The 17556-nt window shown below is 32.9% G+C and overlaps 1 protein-coding gene and 1 long non-coding RNA gene across 2 annotated transcripts; both read left to right on the forward strand.

The window, feature by feature from the left end:
* Positions 1 to 7054: 7054 nt before the first annotated feature.
* On the forward strand, positions 7055 to 8202 carry LOC142629800 (uncharacterized). Its single transcript, XR_012843123.1, has 2 exons — positions 7055 to 7501; positions 7582 to 8202. It is a non-coding gene; the product is annotated as an uncharacterized LOC142629800 (long non-coding RNA).
* A 7574-nt stretch (positions 8203 to 15776) lies between these two features.
* Positions 15777 to 16464, forward strand: LOC142629723 (uncharacterized). Its single transcript, XM_075803763.1, has one exon. The coding sequence runs from the start codon at positions 15814 to 15816 to the stop codon at positions 16300 to 16302; it is 489 nt and encodes a 162-aa protein (XP_075659878.1). The 5' UTR covers positions 15777 to 15813; the 3' UTR covers positions 16303 to 16464.
* Positions 16465 to 17556: the final 1092 nt, after the last annotated feature.

Raw genomic sequence — 17556 nt, forward strand, 5'->3', positions numbered from 1 at the left:
GGGTTGACCATAGCTAGCTAAATAAAATTTGATTGAACATGGTTAAATCCTATTAGCTATTGCTAGCAATTTATCCTTAACTAGTCACAAACTAATGTGATGTGTGGGAATAGATAATCATTTTATAATTGTAATATAGTGTATAATTTTTTATCTAAAATTTGTTGAAGATAATTTTGCTCTAAAAATTAAACTATTTCTAGAAATATTTTTCATCTTTCTATCTCTACTAATATATCATTCTATTATTTTGGGTCTGTTTAATTGGTATTATTCTCGTATAAGGTGTCTATATTCTTCGAAATTATGTTATAGTATGCTTTTTTTTTTTTTTCTACAACTAAACCTTTTAAGTTTCAAATAAATCATTCACACTACTAAAGGAGATTATTATGATATCAAAACTCATAACAAACTTATACTTAATATGTATAATTTATTTTCTAAATTTTATTGTACATAATTTGTTCTTCCTAAAAATTAAACAATTTCAAAAAATAATTTCCATCACCCTATTTTTTACAAATATATAATTTTTATGTTTTTTTATTGATATTATTATTCTTTTTTGAAATAGTCTATATTCTTCTTACTATTGTTATTATGCATTATTTTCTCCTAATTTCTTTCAGTACAACTAAAATTTTTAAGTTTTAAAGTTATTATTCAAATTCTCATTTTCTTAAGGAGATTATTATGATAATCAAAACTTATTCTATAATTACAATTGGTATTACTCAAATAATTGATAGTACTCTCAATCAAAACTTGCATTTTTCCATTCTTAAGTAAATATACCTAATTGGACCAAATGGACTGAAGTGAGCTAAAATGGACCAAATTAGACCAAATGGACCAAAGTGGATAGAATGGACTGAATATACCGAATTGGACAGTGTGGACTGAATAGACTGAAGTAGACTTAAGTGGACCAGAATGGATCAAAGTGGACCAAAGTGAACTAAGTAGATTGAATGGACCGAAATGGACCGAAGTAGACCGGATAGACCAAAGTGGACCAAATAGGACCGACTTGATATGTTTCCTTTCTCATGAAGAAGAAAAATTGAACCTTACTGATGATAATTTGGACCATGGATTTGAGATGCAAATGACAATGCATGTTGCTTGAGGAGTTCCATATATAGTCTGTATTTTCCAGCCTAGTGCTGCCGATTTGGAATGACCCTGTAAAAAAAAAACAGTTTAAAGTGAAAAGATGCAATATCCCAAGAAAACGACAATAGTAATCAGGCCATATTCTATGTGTTAATAATAGTAGGCCTTATAATCTAACTATATTTTTCTCATTTCAATATTTGAAATCTAGGATTCAACTTGTTGTAGGTGAAATTTGTCTTCATATGTGAGATGGTAAATTAGCAAGCTTGGAAAATCCTTTTTTTAACAAATTGGGATGACCCTAGCTAGCTAAATAAAATTTGATAGAACATAGTTGAATCCTATTGGCTATTGTTTGCAATTTATCCTAAATTAGTCGCAAATCAACGTGATGCGTGGGAATAGATAATCATTTTGTAATTGTAATATAATGTATAATTTGTTATCTAAAATTTGTTGAAGATAATTTTTCTCTCTCTAAAAATTAAAATATTTCTAAAATTATTTTTCATCTTTCTATCTCTACTAATATATCATTCTATTATTTTGGGTGTATTTAATTGGTATTATTCTCATATAAGGTGGTCTATATTCTTCAAAATTATGTTATAGTATGCTATTTTTTTTCTACAACTAAACCTTTTAAGTATCAAATAAAGTATTCAAATTATTCACACTATTAAAGGAGATTATTATGATATCAAAACTCATAACAAACTTATACTTAATATGTATAATTTATTTTCTAAATTTTATTGTACATAATTTGTTCTTACTAAAAATTAAACAATTTCAAAATATAACTTCCATCACTCTATTATTTACAAATATATATATATATATATATTTTTTTTTTTATTGACATTATTATTATTTTTTGAAATGGTCCATATTCTTCTAACTATTGTTATTATGCATTATATTTTCCTAATTTTTTTTAGTACAACTAAAATTTTTTAAGTTTTAAAGTTATTATTCAAATTCTCATTTTCTTAAGGAGATTATTATGATAACCAAAATATATCTCATAATTATAATTGATATTACTCAAATAATTGATATTACTCTCAACCAAAACTTGTCTGTTTTCATTCTTAAGTAAGTACACCGAATTAGACCAAATGAACCGAAGTGAGCAGAAATGGACTGAATTAGACCAAATGGACCGAAATGAACAGAATGAACCGAATATACCGAATTGGATAGATGTGGACTAAATGGGCTGAATAGACTGAAGTAGACTGAATTGGACTAGAATGAACTGAAGTGGACTAAATTGGACCGAAATGAACAAAGTAAATTGAATGGACTGAAATAGACCAAAGTACACCGGATAGACCAAAGTAGACCAAACCAGACCGATTTGATATGTTTCCTTTCTTTTTTTTCTTTACCACTAAAGTTTTAAGTTTCAAATTTCTTATTCAAATTCAATTCTCACTTTCAAAATAACTAAGTGTTAACTCAAACAAAAATCAAATCAAAGCTATAAGAAGGAGAGAGACTAATTGTGATGAAAAACTCAAAAATACAACACCAATATGTATTAAAACTAGATTCATCAACCTAAAATAAAGTTTTAAACAAAATAGGGTATGGCTTAAAACTGAGAGGAACTGGCCTCTTGAGAAGCATGTTTTTCATGAAAAACAAATATCATTAGTACGTGACATTAGAAAACTGCCACTGCTGCATAAGCAAGTCACCTTACAGGCAAACTAGCAATCTCTAACAACATTAGGAGAACAAATCACAAAAATATTTCTAATTTAACACTCTTGCATCATGAAACGTTAATTTTCTTTGTTGAACTTTTAAGCCAACATTATTTTTGGATATTGCAACATATGATAGGCCCAAAGACAGTACGTTTTGACTATAAAACTGAGCAAGTGATCATCAAGTAATCTTGCTGCCGATATGGAATGACCCCGTAGAAAAACACGGCTTAAAGTGAAAAGATGCACATGGTCCAATGGGTGACCAGCAATGTTCTTAGGGGCAAAAATAAAGAACACAGTTTAAGGGGATGTTTGGTGGTTGTTTTCAAACAACTATTTTCAGTTTTTAAACAGCATTTCACGCATTTCTACACACTTTTTCACCCACACGTATTTCTACAAATGTTTTCAAACAACAATTTTCAGTTTTTAAACACATGTACCAAATTTTCAGTTTTTAGACATACTACGACATAAGCCACAGCAACATCCCAGGAAAACAAAAAACACAAAAAAAAAAAAACAAAAACAAAATTTTTTATAAATCAAAGAGTAGTGCTAAGCAAACTCCATTACCAGCAATCCACAAATGATATTCAATGCCAGTCAATTACCAGATGGTACTAACAGGTGAACAAAGCACAATTGAAGAATTCCTATATCCCAAAGATTGTTTCACAAGGAAAGCCCCCTACCCAAAAGAAAAATGGCAATGATAAGGAAAACAATGTAACATACACATACAACTCTTCTCAAATAAATAAATACATAAATCTTTGAAACAAAACGTAACCGATATGTTAAAGACTTGAAGCCAGTGAGCTTGGACTCAAATGGCATTTCCTCCTCCCATAAGAATGAATAGAGTGTAAAGTCGTAGACTCATAGGTTCAAAACCCATTGGCTGTCTATCAAACTTACTAACAAAAAAAACGACATTTATTGATAGGGATAAATCCCAGACTAGACAGATTCAATTTCCCAAGTGTAAGCGACGGTGATACCAAGAGAGACGGTCTGGGCTGCCCAACAAGACAAAGGCCCTGCAGACGAAGTCATGTCTTTAACGGACAGAATTCTTGGAGCAGACGGAGCCTTTAATGTGGACATATGCAACAGAAATGAATCCAAGGGAGACAGATTGTTGAAGCTACGTGGCACCTACGTGGCTTGAGTGGTCTCCAAGAATCCTAAAATGGAAATATTTTGCATTCTACACCCAACCATAATCAGAGGAATCACTACAAGGAAAGGATCCCACGAAATACGAGCATTTATGAAGATCTTCCCTACAAGGAAATACCCTCCCCACCAAGAAATTAAGGTCGATTTTACACTACTATAAAAAACCCCAAAACCCTCACAAATCAAGGTATGCATAATTTACCCCAACTTTGGGACTTTAGAGCTGTAAAAGTTCTCAACTTAACCTTCGGAGGGTATTTGGCCGGTACCATACCGGTACTCTCTGTGAGGTCTTCTTCTTTTTTGTTTCGCAAGTTTTGTCTAGAGCACGTGAGGACTGTGCTACTTACTGATGATTTTTTGGCATCATCAGTTGGTGTCATCTGTAGGAAACGTGTAGCAACAACTTCATTGTAGTAGAAGTTGTACTACCACTTACCGGACAAAGAGTTGTATGGTACTCATTCGCTTGATGGCTACCACCAACAACCAAGGAGACAAACCACGCGCTACCACCCTTGAAAGACAGGTGCAGACTCTAGCCGCAGTCGTGGAACGCCTCACCATGCAAAACCACGACCTGGAGGAACAACTATGTCAAAGGAATGTAAAACCCAACAATCATGGGGACGAGCAAGAAGGTACCAGCACACTAAAATACCCTTAAAAAAAATCATTAGTGGTAGTGGTGGTGGTGGTGGTGGTGGTGTGTGTGTGTGTGTGTGTGTGTGTGTATAGACACACACACCACCACCACCACTAATGATTTTTTTAATTTTTCTTAGCGTCACTCTATTAAACATGAAAAATGGTAAAAAAAAATAGATTACCAAACTTTTTTTTATCTCTTATTTGATATTTATCTATTTATCTCTTATTCCTCCTACACAACAATTTTACAACATTCACGAACTAGCCAATCACTTTACACATGAACCTACCATAATCTACAATTTTTTAAATGGTAGGCTAATTTGGGAATATTGTGAATTTTATTGTGTTTTTAGGTTGTTTTGCAAAAAGATGTTCGCTGTTTATAACTCCAATCTACAACTATAAAGGTTAGACCTTTTTATAGTTGTACTCTAGTTATGTATTATAAATCCAATTTAAAACACTATTATTATTATTTTTGTGTGTGTTCTAATAAACATTACTGTTTACTCAAAAAAAAAAGATCATCTAAAATTTAGAAATCTCCAAATTTATATTTATCACTCCTTTTATTTTGTACATTGACATCAGAGGTCATAGAACTATTAAATCTATGAAGTATGGTCCCAGGTACCATATTCGCATTCATCACAATAAGAAAAGTTGCACTCAATGAATCAATGGAATGCGCATTCTGCATAATCTCCAAAAGGAGGTAGGTCACTGGTTTTGAATTTTGGGGGGGGGGGGGGGGGGGGATGTTTTAGTGGTTCTAAAAGCATTGGATTATGAACTTAAAAAAATAAAAAAATAAAAAAATAAAAAATAAAAAAAAAAGAAGAAGAAGAAGAAGAAGAAATTAACTAACTTTTTTTTACAATTTTTTATATTTCTTATGAAAATAGTGTTAACAGTTTCTTAAAATTGTCCATTAAAAAATTTCCTAAGAGTACTTGTTAACAGATTACTTCTTAACATGGGTATGGAGTTTCCAAGAGAGTGCCATTGATTTTTTTTTTGATAGGAGTGCCATTGATTTTTGTTAACTTGTCATCATACAGTCATTTCCATATATATATTTAGTCTTTGGTTAATAGGGTTCTACAATCCGAAACCGCTACAGTATATCAAGGAGGTAAGGAGGTAAGGAGGTATCAGCATATTAGATATAAGAAATAATTTTAGGGCCAAAATTTAATCTACCCTTCCCACAAGTCTAAGCTTTGTAAGAAGATTACAATGGCAAAACTTGAATTTTGAGATTGGGGTGAAAGTAATATCAATTATAAAATGAAAACAAACTTAAGAGGATCATTAACGATTTTTTCCCCTCTTCGGTGGTTATTTACTTATTTATTTTGGATACTCTTGCAGGAAGAAGAGTTGTCCATCTTGTTCATGAGATTGGTCTTTACAACTCTGTCTTTGAGAGTGATTCCGAGATATCCATTAATGCTCTTGGTCTTGGATATAGGACTCTGTTACACTCCTCCCTTGGTCATCTGATTAGAGACACTCTCTCTCATATGTTTAGGAAGACAATGCTTTGACTCATGCTTTAGTCAAGAAGGTGAGATTATCTTTTCTTTTGTTAGTCTAGATGGAGTTTGTTCGTCTTTATAATTTTCATGTTTATGATTTTGAAGTTCTTGAATAAGAAGCCGTGATGGTCTTTTTCTTAAAAAAACAAAAAGGTTTAGGTTGTTGCAAAATTAAATTGAAATACAAGGACAAAGCTTGAAATATTAGAAAGTTTAGGGAGCCATGAGCCCCCAAGTATATATGTAGTTCCATCCTTAACTAGAAGCATGTCCTATGTTCAGTGCTAACCTCGTTACTAATTGACCATTAATGATCCTAAGAAGACCATTAACCATTAAAGGAAGCTTTTTGATCACCCACATTAATGTTATAAGGAACCAGACAAGTCCAATATCCTCCTTTCTACGGAAGCCCAAAAAAACAAAAACATGCTATATGTTTTGTTGAATGCAGTTGGTGTGAACTTTTAAGAGCTCTTTTATTAACCACCAATATTTTATGCTTTTTGGTGACTTCAAACTAGAAGATTGGAATCTTAGGTCCCACAGATCTATGTGTAAATTGTAAATAGTTGATAATAAAAATAAACTTTTTTTTCCAATTGTTTATCATAGAGAAAATGAAGGGTTGGCTATGGAAACAAATGAAAACGGCCTCACAACAGCCACCATTTTCTTTTCACCAAAATAATCAAGAAGTAAAGATTGGAAGTAGAGGTTGCAGCTTCTATTTCCTTATCAAACAAAACTTCCCCACCACTTCTCATCCAAAGGTAAGCAAGCAATACCTACTTCTTCCTTTCTTTCTTATGCTTTGTTTTCTTTACCTTCAAGTACATCTCTAGCTCTCTCTCCCACAATCCAAGTTGTTGGAACATTGTGTTGTTTGAGTATTCTTTTTATCTAACTTCACTTGCTCTACACGTACTCTTGAGAGTATTCTCAATTTCTCATACCTTCCAATCTCATTTTTTGCTCATAATTTTCACCTTTTTTTTTGGTTTGAGCAAGACTTGTGAACTCACTTCCAATTAGGCTGCATTGATTTTCTGCTTCTTCCTTTTGTCTAGTGTAAATGTGACACCCCAACGGTGTCATGGCACTAATTAGTTTCTCCATCCAATTGTGTGTTTCATTAAGAGATATAATCGGTCATTTTAATCCTTAAACAGAATTATATCATATTCAAGAAAGAGTAGGTAGCCATTATGCCTTTCGGATTGGTTTCAGCGTGGAACAAGCGCCGGAGAAGCAAGTCCCAAGATCACACAGACCCTTGTATGTTCTTCACTTCTTCTCTTACTGTTTCTGCTTCTCCACAATATAATTACATAACATTCATGTCTTCAACTTTTCAGGGGTTTATAAACCTGTGGAGTTTTGGCAACTAGAAGATCAAACCCCCCCAACACATAAAAAGGCACCATGGATCAGTTTTCACACTCAGGGAAATGGAAGAGGCAACAAATTCATTCAGTGAAGAGAATTTGCTTGGCAGAGGAGGATTTGGCCGGGTTTATAGAGGCACTTTGCAATCAGGAGAGGTGGTATGTTCTGCAAGTTTCTTTCTTATAATAGGATATTAATGGTTAGCTTTGCGTTTCTTTGGAAATTTTTTTGAGGGAGGGGGTAGGTAGTATCTTCTCCACTCACGGTTCACTTGATTACATCATTGAAAAATTTTAAATTATTAGCTCTACTAATAGCCTCTTGTTGTCAAATAAAAAACTTGAGTATGAATTTTGCTTAAACTTAAAAAGTGCGTTAAAGTCTCAAGTTGATGGTAAAGAATAATCATAAGCTCATATTTTATATCGTTTAGGAAAATAGATAAAGCAAAAAGGAGTGTAATATTAGCATTCTAGTATCAACTTTTGCTTCTCTTTTGAATATCAAGGTTGTATCAGATTTTTTTTCTTCCAAATCTGTAAAATATATATTCTTTTGAAGATATATGTTTGCATTTCCTTTTCTTTGAAGCCATATATTTTCAATCTAAATTTTGCTACAAATTACGGTATACATTATTGCATTATTGCAAACATCATGACTCATGAGGCAAACGATTATATTTTTAAGGCTTTTTTTTTATTTCTTATTATTGGTTCTCTTACATTTCATTCTTCTTCTCTTTGTTGCGGATCATCGAGTTGTTCCTTCCTATGATATGGGTCTTCGAGATCTTCAACAAATACAAGAATTCGAATAATTTGATTATGAATTATGAATTATGAATTATTTTTTATTCTATTTTTTATCCAAATAATAATATTTATTTATTTTAGAGTTCTTTTTATTTTTATTTTTAGAAATATAGCGACTTTGATCATCTTTCTTTTAAAACTCTTCGATCAAGTTATAACGGATCCCAAGGATGAAACAATTAGACAAAAAGATATTCATATTGGAATAAATGAAATCAGTAAAAAAGTCTCTTTTAAAACTCTTAAAGCAAGGAGACACCTTTATTTTTTCTTTTCATTTTTTGTTCTTTAACAATGGATTCAAAAAATTAAAGTTGGTTTTGGATCAAAACTTGTTTATGTAATTCAAATTTGTGATGAATTCAAGTTCGACTTGTGTTCAAAATAAAATAAAATAATCTAATTTTGAACTTTTAATACTTATATCAATAATATTCATTTACAAAGTATTATTCATTACCGTATGTTTGTATTAACATAAGCACATTTCATATCAAACCAAATATATTGATCCAAGGTAATTTTGAACTTTTAATAATTGTATCAACAATATTCGTTCACAAACCCTGCAAGTATTATTCATATCCATAGGTTTGTATTAACATAATTATATTTTTCCTCAAACCAAATGTATTGTGCCCAAGGTTTTCATGTTACTCTCTTTTAATACTCGTATCAACAATATTCATTTACAACATTTTAAATGACTAAAGTGAGGTGTATAACTTGTCTTATTTATAAGACATCCACAAAAACCCTAAAAAGAAATTGGAAATTTGGAATTGATATCTCTAAGGAGTAAGGGACTTCAAATTCCCAATAACAATGAATTTTACAAAATTTCATAATATCCATCAATACATCATCACATTAATTACCCTTCATTATTGTAAGTATCTAATATAGGTTCATATTCATCCTCGACGTGGCCAATAATATACCAATGTGTCCATTAGTCTCAACAATGAATGTTTCCAGCTGAAAGGAAAAAAAAAAAGGAACCAAAACATAAGAAGCCTCAAAAGAATACCACAAAGACAAATATCCAGACCCATCAGGAATATAAGGGAGGAGCTCTAAAGTCTAACCAAATTTGCATGGAAGATAGACAGTAAAAAGCAAGGAAAATAGAATATAAGTCCTTTGAGCTGATTTAAAAGAGCAAAAAAAATTACCCAAAAAAAGAATCTAAGATGAACACAAAATAAGAAAGAGACATCATTTTTTCAGGTCCAACAGAAGCGACCCAACTCAGCATGATCAACCTAATCTTTTTGTTTAAAAAGACTTAATTCTACAGGAAACTCCAAGAAAGAATGCAAAAATCAACAATTGGGTGGATTTGCAATTATACAAATGCAAAGATGGGTCTTCAAGAAACATTCTTGGCGAAAATGCACTTTTGGTCCTTACATTTTGGGTCAATTTCTATTTTGGTCCCAAAATTGATTTCTTTGCTAATGTCATCCCTAAAAAAAGAAAATCGTTTTTAAAATGGTCCTTTCCGTCAGGCTAGAAACGGAGAAATCTTACGTGGCTAACGGAATGCCCTATTTGCTGACGTGGCGCTGATGTGGCTATTAAAATATTATTAAAAAAGATTATTTGGCATATTTTAAATGCTATGTCAGCATTTTAATTTTTTTAAATAAAGCCACGTCAGAAATTTTATATAAAAAAGAAATTAAATTTAAAGAAAAACCTTAAATCTAATTTAATTAAAAAAATAACTTGTTTCTCTAAAGTTTATCCTAAAAAAAAAAAAAAATCTGTAATTCATTTTTTTTCCTTTTCTTTCTTCCACTTTTTGGGTAACCAAACACAACATCCTCCTTGAAAACTCCACAAACAATCCAGAAAATCACGTCCAGATCTGTGAATTGAAATTCAAAACAAAACCCATCACTAATAGTAGCCACAACCCATCTCTAACCCAAAATGAAACCCATTCACTTTTGCCTTCACCAATCCTAACAGTAGCAGTGGCAATGGACTCCAACCCAATGGTACATCTCCGACGACCTGAAGAAACTCCTCAATGGCGACAACTTCTGCAGTCCTTGTTGGGTGGTTGAGTCAAGCGACCGCTGATCGATCGGCGCGACTGAGGTTTGGTCTCGCCGATGGTTAGATTGCGGCGTTCAAGCTCTCCCCATCGTTTGGTTTCCGAGAAATCGTGAGAAAAAAAAAAAAAAAAAAAAAAAAAAAAAAAAAAAAAAAAAAAAGATTGGCCCCAACTAACCCAAATCGCTGGTCACGATGGGAATTGCTGTTTAATTTTTTTTTTTTTGGCCACTTCTAATCAGATTTACTTGATTTGTGGTCATTGTGATTTAGCTTTAGGGAGCTGTTTCTGGGTTATACTCCTTTCAGTTTGGCTTTCTGTAATTCAAGTGGGTTTCTTTTTTGGGAATGTGGGTTTGAGTTCTTCCTGGGTTTGATGGGGAAGAACACCTAGTTTTTTTTTTTTTTTTGAGAAACAAGTTGTTTTTTTAATTAAATTAGATTTAAGGTTTTTTTTTTTAATTTAATTTCTTTTTTATATAAAATTTCTGACGTGGCTTTATTTAAAAAAATTAAAATGCTGACATGACATTTAAAATTTGACAAATAATCTTTTTTAATAATATTTTAATAGCCACGTCAGCGCCACGGCAGCAAATAGGGCATTCCGTTAGCCACGTAAGATTTCTCCGTTTCTAGCCTGACGGAAAGGACCATTTTAAAAACGATTTTCTCTTTTTAGGGATGACATTAGCAAAGAAATCAATTTTGGGACCAAAATAGGAATTGACCCAAAATGTAGGGACTAAAAGTGCATTTTCGCCAACATTCTTTTATAAATAAAAATGGATTTTGTTAATGTGTGCCCTAAGGGCACACAATAATTATTCATTTTTGGAAAAAAAAATTTCTCGGAAATTAAAAAAGTATTGAAAGCTTTTTTAATTCCCGAAAAAATTTTACCATAAATGGATGGCTTAATGTGCGCCCTAAGGATACACATTAACCGAACCCAATAAAAATTAGGCCCATTAACATGTATCAACTTTACATCTATTACTTCTTGCCACACTTTCACGGAACCTATTTTTACCATCCTTTGATTGGTAGGACTGTGTCACTTTCATCAATAAGTTCACATTCTTCTACCATAATAACATTATCAACAGCATATGATTTTAAAAATTGGACCGATCAAAGAACTGAAAAAGAGATCCGGTTCTTAACTGATTTTTTTTTGTTTTTCAATTTTGACTAGTTTTTTGCCGGTTTTGACCAGACCAGTCCTAGATCTGGTTTCTAATTCAACCAGTTGACCAACCCGTCCGGTCTAGTTTTTAAAACATGTATCTAGACGAAGCATAAGTGACAGGACCCTCACATAGATCCCTCTCCTAAAATTAAGTTGAAAGCAGATCAAAGCAAATATTTAGAAACAGAAATCATATAGAAGTTATATATATATATATATATCTGAATATGGTGATATTTTTAAAATTGAGTTAAATTTCTTTTTTTTTTTTTGAGTTGTTGAGTTTAACATAAAAACCTAAGTCCTAAGGTAACACTCAAGAAAATATACCTAATTTAAAAACTTGATCATGGAAGGACGGACTGTATTTTGAAAATAAATAAAGTCAAAATGATTTTTTTTTTCTGGGTATATATATATAGAGAGAGGAGACTAGAAACAATTAAAACCAGTTATTCAGTTCTTGACTAACATGGTTGTATGATATGCCAATTGCAAGCATTCTCAAAATTTTTAGTGTTTTCAATTCATACTTCCAACAAATAGTTTTAATTTTGACATTTTCACAAAAAATTAGTTTCAAATTTTGCTTCTCTTTTTTCCTAAAATTCTTTTAAAATTTTCACTCTTAAATATTTTTTGGACTTTCAACTTTATAATTTTCAACTTGTGTTGTCAATAAAGTTTTATAGATAATTGGTGCATATTTTTATAATTTTTAACCTGGTTCTTGACAGATTTTTTTCTCTTCGATTTTGAATGGTTTTTTGCCCCTTTTTTTGGTTTTAACTGGACCAATTCTAGATTCAGTTTCTAATTCAACCAGTTGAACCGGCCAATCCAGTCCGGTTTTTAAATCATGTATCTAGGCAAGGCATAGATAACAGGACCCTCACATAAATCCCTCTCTTAAAACGAAGTAAGATGAAAACAGATCTAAGCAAATATCTAGAAAAAGAAGTTATATAGAACCACAGGGGAATCTAAAGAATGATTCTTAATGAGAACAACCTGCATTCTAGTCTCTGATTCTACCTTCAGAATAAAGTAAAAATGGGTCTCACAATTGGTAAAAGCTGAATTTTCAGACAAGAGTTCCAGCAGATACGTGTCTTTGTGAAATTATAGTAGTTTAGCATTTTAGATATAAATTTTGTTTTAGGCACCATGGAATATGAACCATTATGGTGAAAGAATTATGAAAAGATTCACTTAGTAGTTTAAAAAAAATCGATGGGAACAACACAATTTGTTGACAACTCTGCACCTTCTAGAAGGTTAACAAAGGCACTTCCCATTAAAGAATCAACAAAGGTTTGCAAACTCATTTTCAAGTGTCCATCATTCCTAATAGGGGTGGCAATTCGTGTTCGCGTGTCGGGTTCGTGTCGTGTCAAGTCATGAGTATTCGACTACATAGGTCAACACTAACCCAACATGTTTATTAAACGGGTCAAGATTCCTCAACCCTAACACGACCCATTTATTAAACGGGTCAGTCGTGTCGACCTGTTTATCAGCTTTTATCAAAATGAAAAATAATAATTAATGAAAAAACAAACAAATAAATATTTTTAATATAAAATTCAGAACTAACGAGTAACTGCATCACAAATAATCATTCAAAATTAAAACATATCCCAATATCACAAATAATCAATCACAATATGTCAAAGAGAATAAATCACAACAACTAATAAGTTTATATACCAAGAGTTTGAAGGGTATATTGGTAAAATATCATTTAATTAAACGGGTCAGACGGGTCAAACGGGTTCTATGTGTTCAACACTAACCCAACCCATTTATTAAACGGGTTAGACATGTCAACCCGAATATGACACGAACCCATTAAGTCTCAACCCATAACCTGCTAATTTCGTGTCGTGTCGTGTCGTGTCGGGTTCGCGGGTCGTGTCAAATTTTGCCACCCCTAATTCCTAATTACCACTGAAGAAGTGTCCTAAAAATCAAAGCTTAACTTCTGTTGTACAAAAGTTCTTTCCAAATAGCCAATGTTATCAGTTCTCAACATTTTCCTTTGCTTAATAAGTAATCAGGTTTCTTGCTCATTCTCCATTCATATTTCAAGTATTAGTTATACAATATATGGTACATGAACAGCTTACTAAACTATAAAAAAAAATTAATTTCAAAACCAATAACTTTTCCAATGCCTGGCCAAGTTTAATTAAGATATTACAATGGCTTGAAGTTGGATTTTTTTTTTTTTTTTCTCTCTTTTCAAATTTATGCAACATATGTACAAGCCATGTGGAGAGTATAACCCCAACCCCCAAGCGCCCAAAAAAAGAAAAGAAGAAGAGACTTTAATTAGTTTTTTATTTTTTTCCCGGTCTCTTCCCTTAATAATTTTATTTCCAATAAAAATATTGAATCAATTCTGCTCCTTGCTCTAGCCGTAGAGCTGCAACCCATAAACCTAAAGATATATTGTGCCATGTGGTACCATTAATAGCCTGCAGAACCTTTACTAAACCTGCAACAATTACTCTGGTTCAATAATACTGCTAGAAGAACTAAAGTATCATCCACTCCAGGCAAATCAAGACTGAAGCACTGATATACAAGGATTGACTCCTACCAGTAAAAATTTCAAACGCACTAGTTGCCGCCTCCTGTGATTTATCTATAGCATCTTTTAAAAACAAATCAATAGGGAGCCCAAGTGCAAACCAACTAGTCCTGTGAACTTGATTTGCAGAAGATATCAGAGACTAAAAGAAAAGGCACCATAGAGTCGACACTAAAACCTAAAATCATAGAGTTGGGACTAAAGCCTAAAATCTAGATATTCAAGATAAAAGGGGGAGGAGGGGTTGTTACAAAAGATCCTGGAGTTCTACAAGAAACATGCTAGTTGTGGCTATCATGTAGTTCAACTAAAGCCGTAAAACATATAAAGTGTATATTTGAAGCATACCTTGTTAATTTCTTTTCCTGCTGGAACAAGAATGCTAAATAGATCCTCTACTGGAAAGTGTCAACCATGTGTTTTTTGCATTCCTTCAGCCAGCCTTCATCATCAACCCATCATGCATATTCAAAAGATCATTGAGCAGTCTCTTGGTAGGAGTAGCCTCCTGTTTCAAAATCTCCCCTCCAAAAAAACAAAAGCAATTAGAAAGTTGATACACAAAACATAGAATAGAACCAAAATTGTGTTTTCCAACTGTACTACTACGGATATATTTTTGTCAGATCTGTATCAGACACATCCAACAAGTGTACAGAAAACAAAGCAGGGAACAAGTAATATATTTATAATTCACTAAATTATTGCAAAAAAATAGTCCCTTAACCAGTTCCTCTGTCATATGGACTTCTCAAATTGGCAACATATTTATGTCAAACAAGTATGCAACATAATATTTTCATCTACTCAACAGCAGGGATGGAGCTACAAAATGATTTGGACCCCTCAAAACAAGTGAAACTTCATTCTCATCCTTTGCAGATGAGGCAGGTGCACGTTCTTTGGGCAATAATTGAAGGTCCTTCCATCACAAACTTATGAATCACGAATGTATCATAAGTAAACTAAAAACAGGCAAAGAGAGAAAACGTGGGTGAAGTTAGTGGTATTGTATATTCATGTTTCTTTCAGTGTGATAGCCAAATTTATTTTGGACCCCAAACCAGTTGAGTTTTATTAACTACAAAATAAAAAAGGCAAACAAAATTTAGGTTGCTATGTCTTAGGTTCTTCAATTAAAGAAAGCACTGTCTGTGTCTCATTCCTCCAGACACCAAACACAACACATTTTACAATTACAACAACAAAGACAATTGCCAAACTGTAAACCAAACTAAATATAGATATTAAGACATAGATATGAATTTCCTATAAAAATAATAATAAGGTCTCACACACCTGAAGTACTGCCCATAACATTCACACAGCACACCAATCTAAGCCTTGGCCTTCTCTAATAAAAGCTCTTCTTCTTCTCTCTCACAGAGAGAGCTAAAAATGGACTGACACCCTTTTTCTTCTCCTTCTTCTTCTTCTTCTTCTCTCTCACGGTCTGTTTAGTCTTGTTTACTTGTGTGAGCTGTGTCTGATACTATCGCTCAAACGCAATCGGAGAGAGAGAGAGAGAGTGAGAATGATAGCCATTACGAAGCTGCAAAAATGGCGAAGCATGTCGATGATTCCTTTGAACAACCTCATAGCTCGCTGCGACGTCGTTTGTATCCGCCGGCTCTTGCACAACGGACCTGACACCCTTGAAGAGCTCTTGGACCGTCACCTGGCGAAGGAACAAAAACCTACTCTTGACGACGATGAGGCCGAGCTGCTAAATCGTCGCCGACTCACCAGCACTCGGCGCGAGGCACTGAGTCTCTACAGGGACATCCTTAGGGCTTCCCGGTTCTTCACGTGGACCGATTCGCGGGGCTTCCTGTGGCAAGACATACTGAGAGAGAACGCCCGGAAGGAGTTCGAAGCTGCTCGGTTCGAGACCGACCCGGAAATCGTGACCCGGTTGCTTCTTGGTGGTCAAGATGCTGTGGAATCGGCTCTCGATAAGCTCGCCGAGAAACATAGGCAAGAAATTGAGAAGGAACGTCGTGATGGTGGAGATCGACGGTGATTGTTGACCTTCGGTACATTTTGATCTTGATTTCGATCTCTTTATTTTTGTATTTGTAATTGAAATTTCTGTTGTTGGTTGAGAAATGAGGAGTTGGATCGTTTACCTGTAACTGTATAACTGTTGCTGTGCATATAATTTTGGTTGAATGGAATTATGGTATTTGAATTGGGAAAAAAGGCCTTAATTTTGTGTTTAGGGATTTCGAAAAGGATACAGTTAGGTTTTTTTTTTTTTTTTTTATGCCAAGTATAAAATGAACGTAAGAATTTCTTTACACATCAAGCCATATGCAAAACCAATTGTTTAGTCTTACTATAGGCAATGTCGTTGCTGATTGCACATGCTCTCTGGAGAGTACCAGAGAGCATGGGGCTCATAAATTGGATCATTCTCAGCCTGTAATAAAAATTTGTTAAAAGAACGGATTAGGATCTGCGGCAATACCTAGGATATTGCATCGGATGCAATTCATCTTCTTTTCTCACAAATTTTTTTTACATTTTACTTTTTAAACTTTTACTTTTTACTTTTGTTAACTTTTATCTTAACTTTTTTAATAAATGGTTGAGATTGAAAGTTGTTTTTTGCAACTATCAATCTCAACCATTGATAGTAATTGCATTAGGTGCAATATGTAGGTATTGCAACACTTCCACCTTTGCATATTTGCTAAATTATTTACTGCCACTATTAACTTTTATAGTTGTCATCTCATATCATGTGTTTCATTGCATGCTAATATATGTGAAAGATGTGGAATCTATTAATAGTTCTATCTTTCATCGCTATTCTAGTTCAATAATTGGTGCATTATAATCTAACTATATTTTTTCTTATTTCAATATGTGAAATCTAGGATTCAACTTGTTGCAAGTGAAATTTGTCTTCATATGTGAGATGGTAAATTAGCAAGCTTGGAAAATCCCATTTTTAACAAATTGGGTTGATCCTAGCTAGCTAAATAAAATTTGATAGAACAAAGTGTTTTTTTTTTTTTTTTGGTAAAATTGATAGAACATAGTTGAATCCTATTGGCTATTGTTAGCAATTTATCCTAAACTAGTCACATACCCTTGCAATAAGTGGGAATAGATAATCATTTTGTAATTATAATATAATGTATAATTTGTTGAAGATAATTTTAGCTCTCCCTAAAAGTTAAACAATTTCTAAAATTATTTTTCATCTTTCTATCTCTACTAATATATCATTCTATTATTTTGGATGTGTTTGATTGGTATTATTCTCGTA

Source organism: Castanea sativa, chromosome 3 (assembly GCF_040712315.1).
Source record: "Castanea sativa cultivar Marrone di Chiusa Pesio chromosome 3, ASM4071231v1".
Lineage (NCBI taxonomy): Eukaryota > Viridiplantae > Streptophyta > Magnoliopsida > Fagales > Fagaceae > Castanea > Castanea sativa.

Excerpts from the sequence above, each read along its gene's own strand:
- LOC142629723 (XM_075803763.1), top strand. The coding sequence starts at position 15,814 with ATGATAGCCATTACGAAGCTGCAAAAATGGCGAAGCATGTCGATGATT.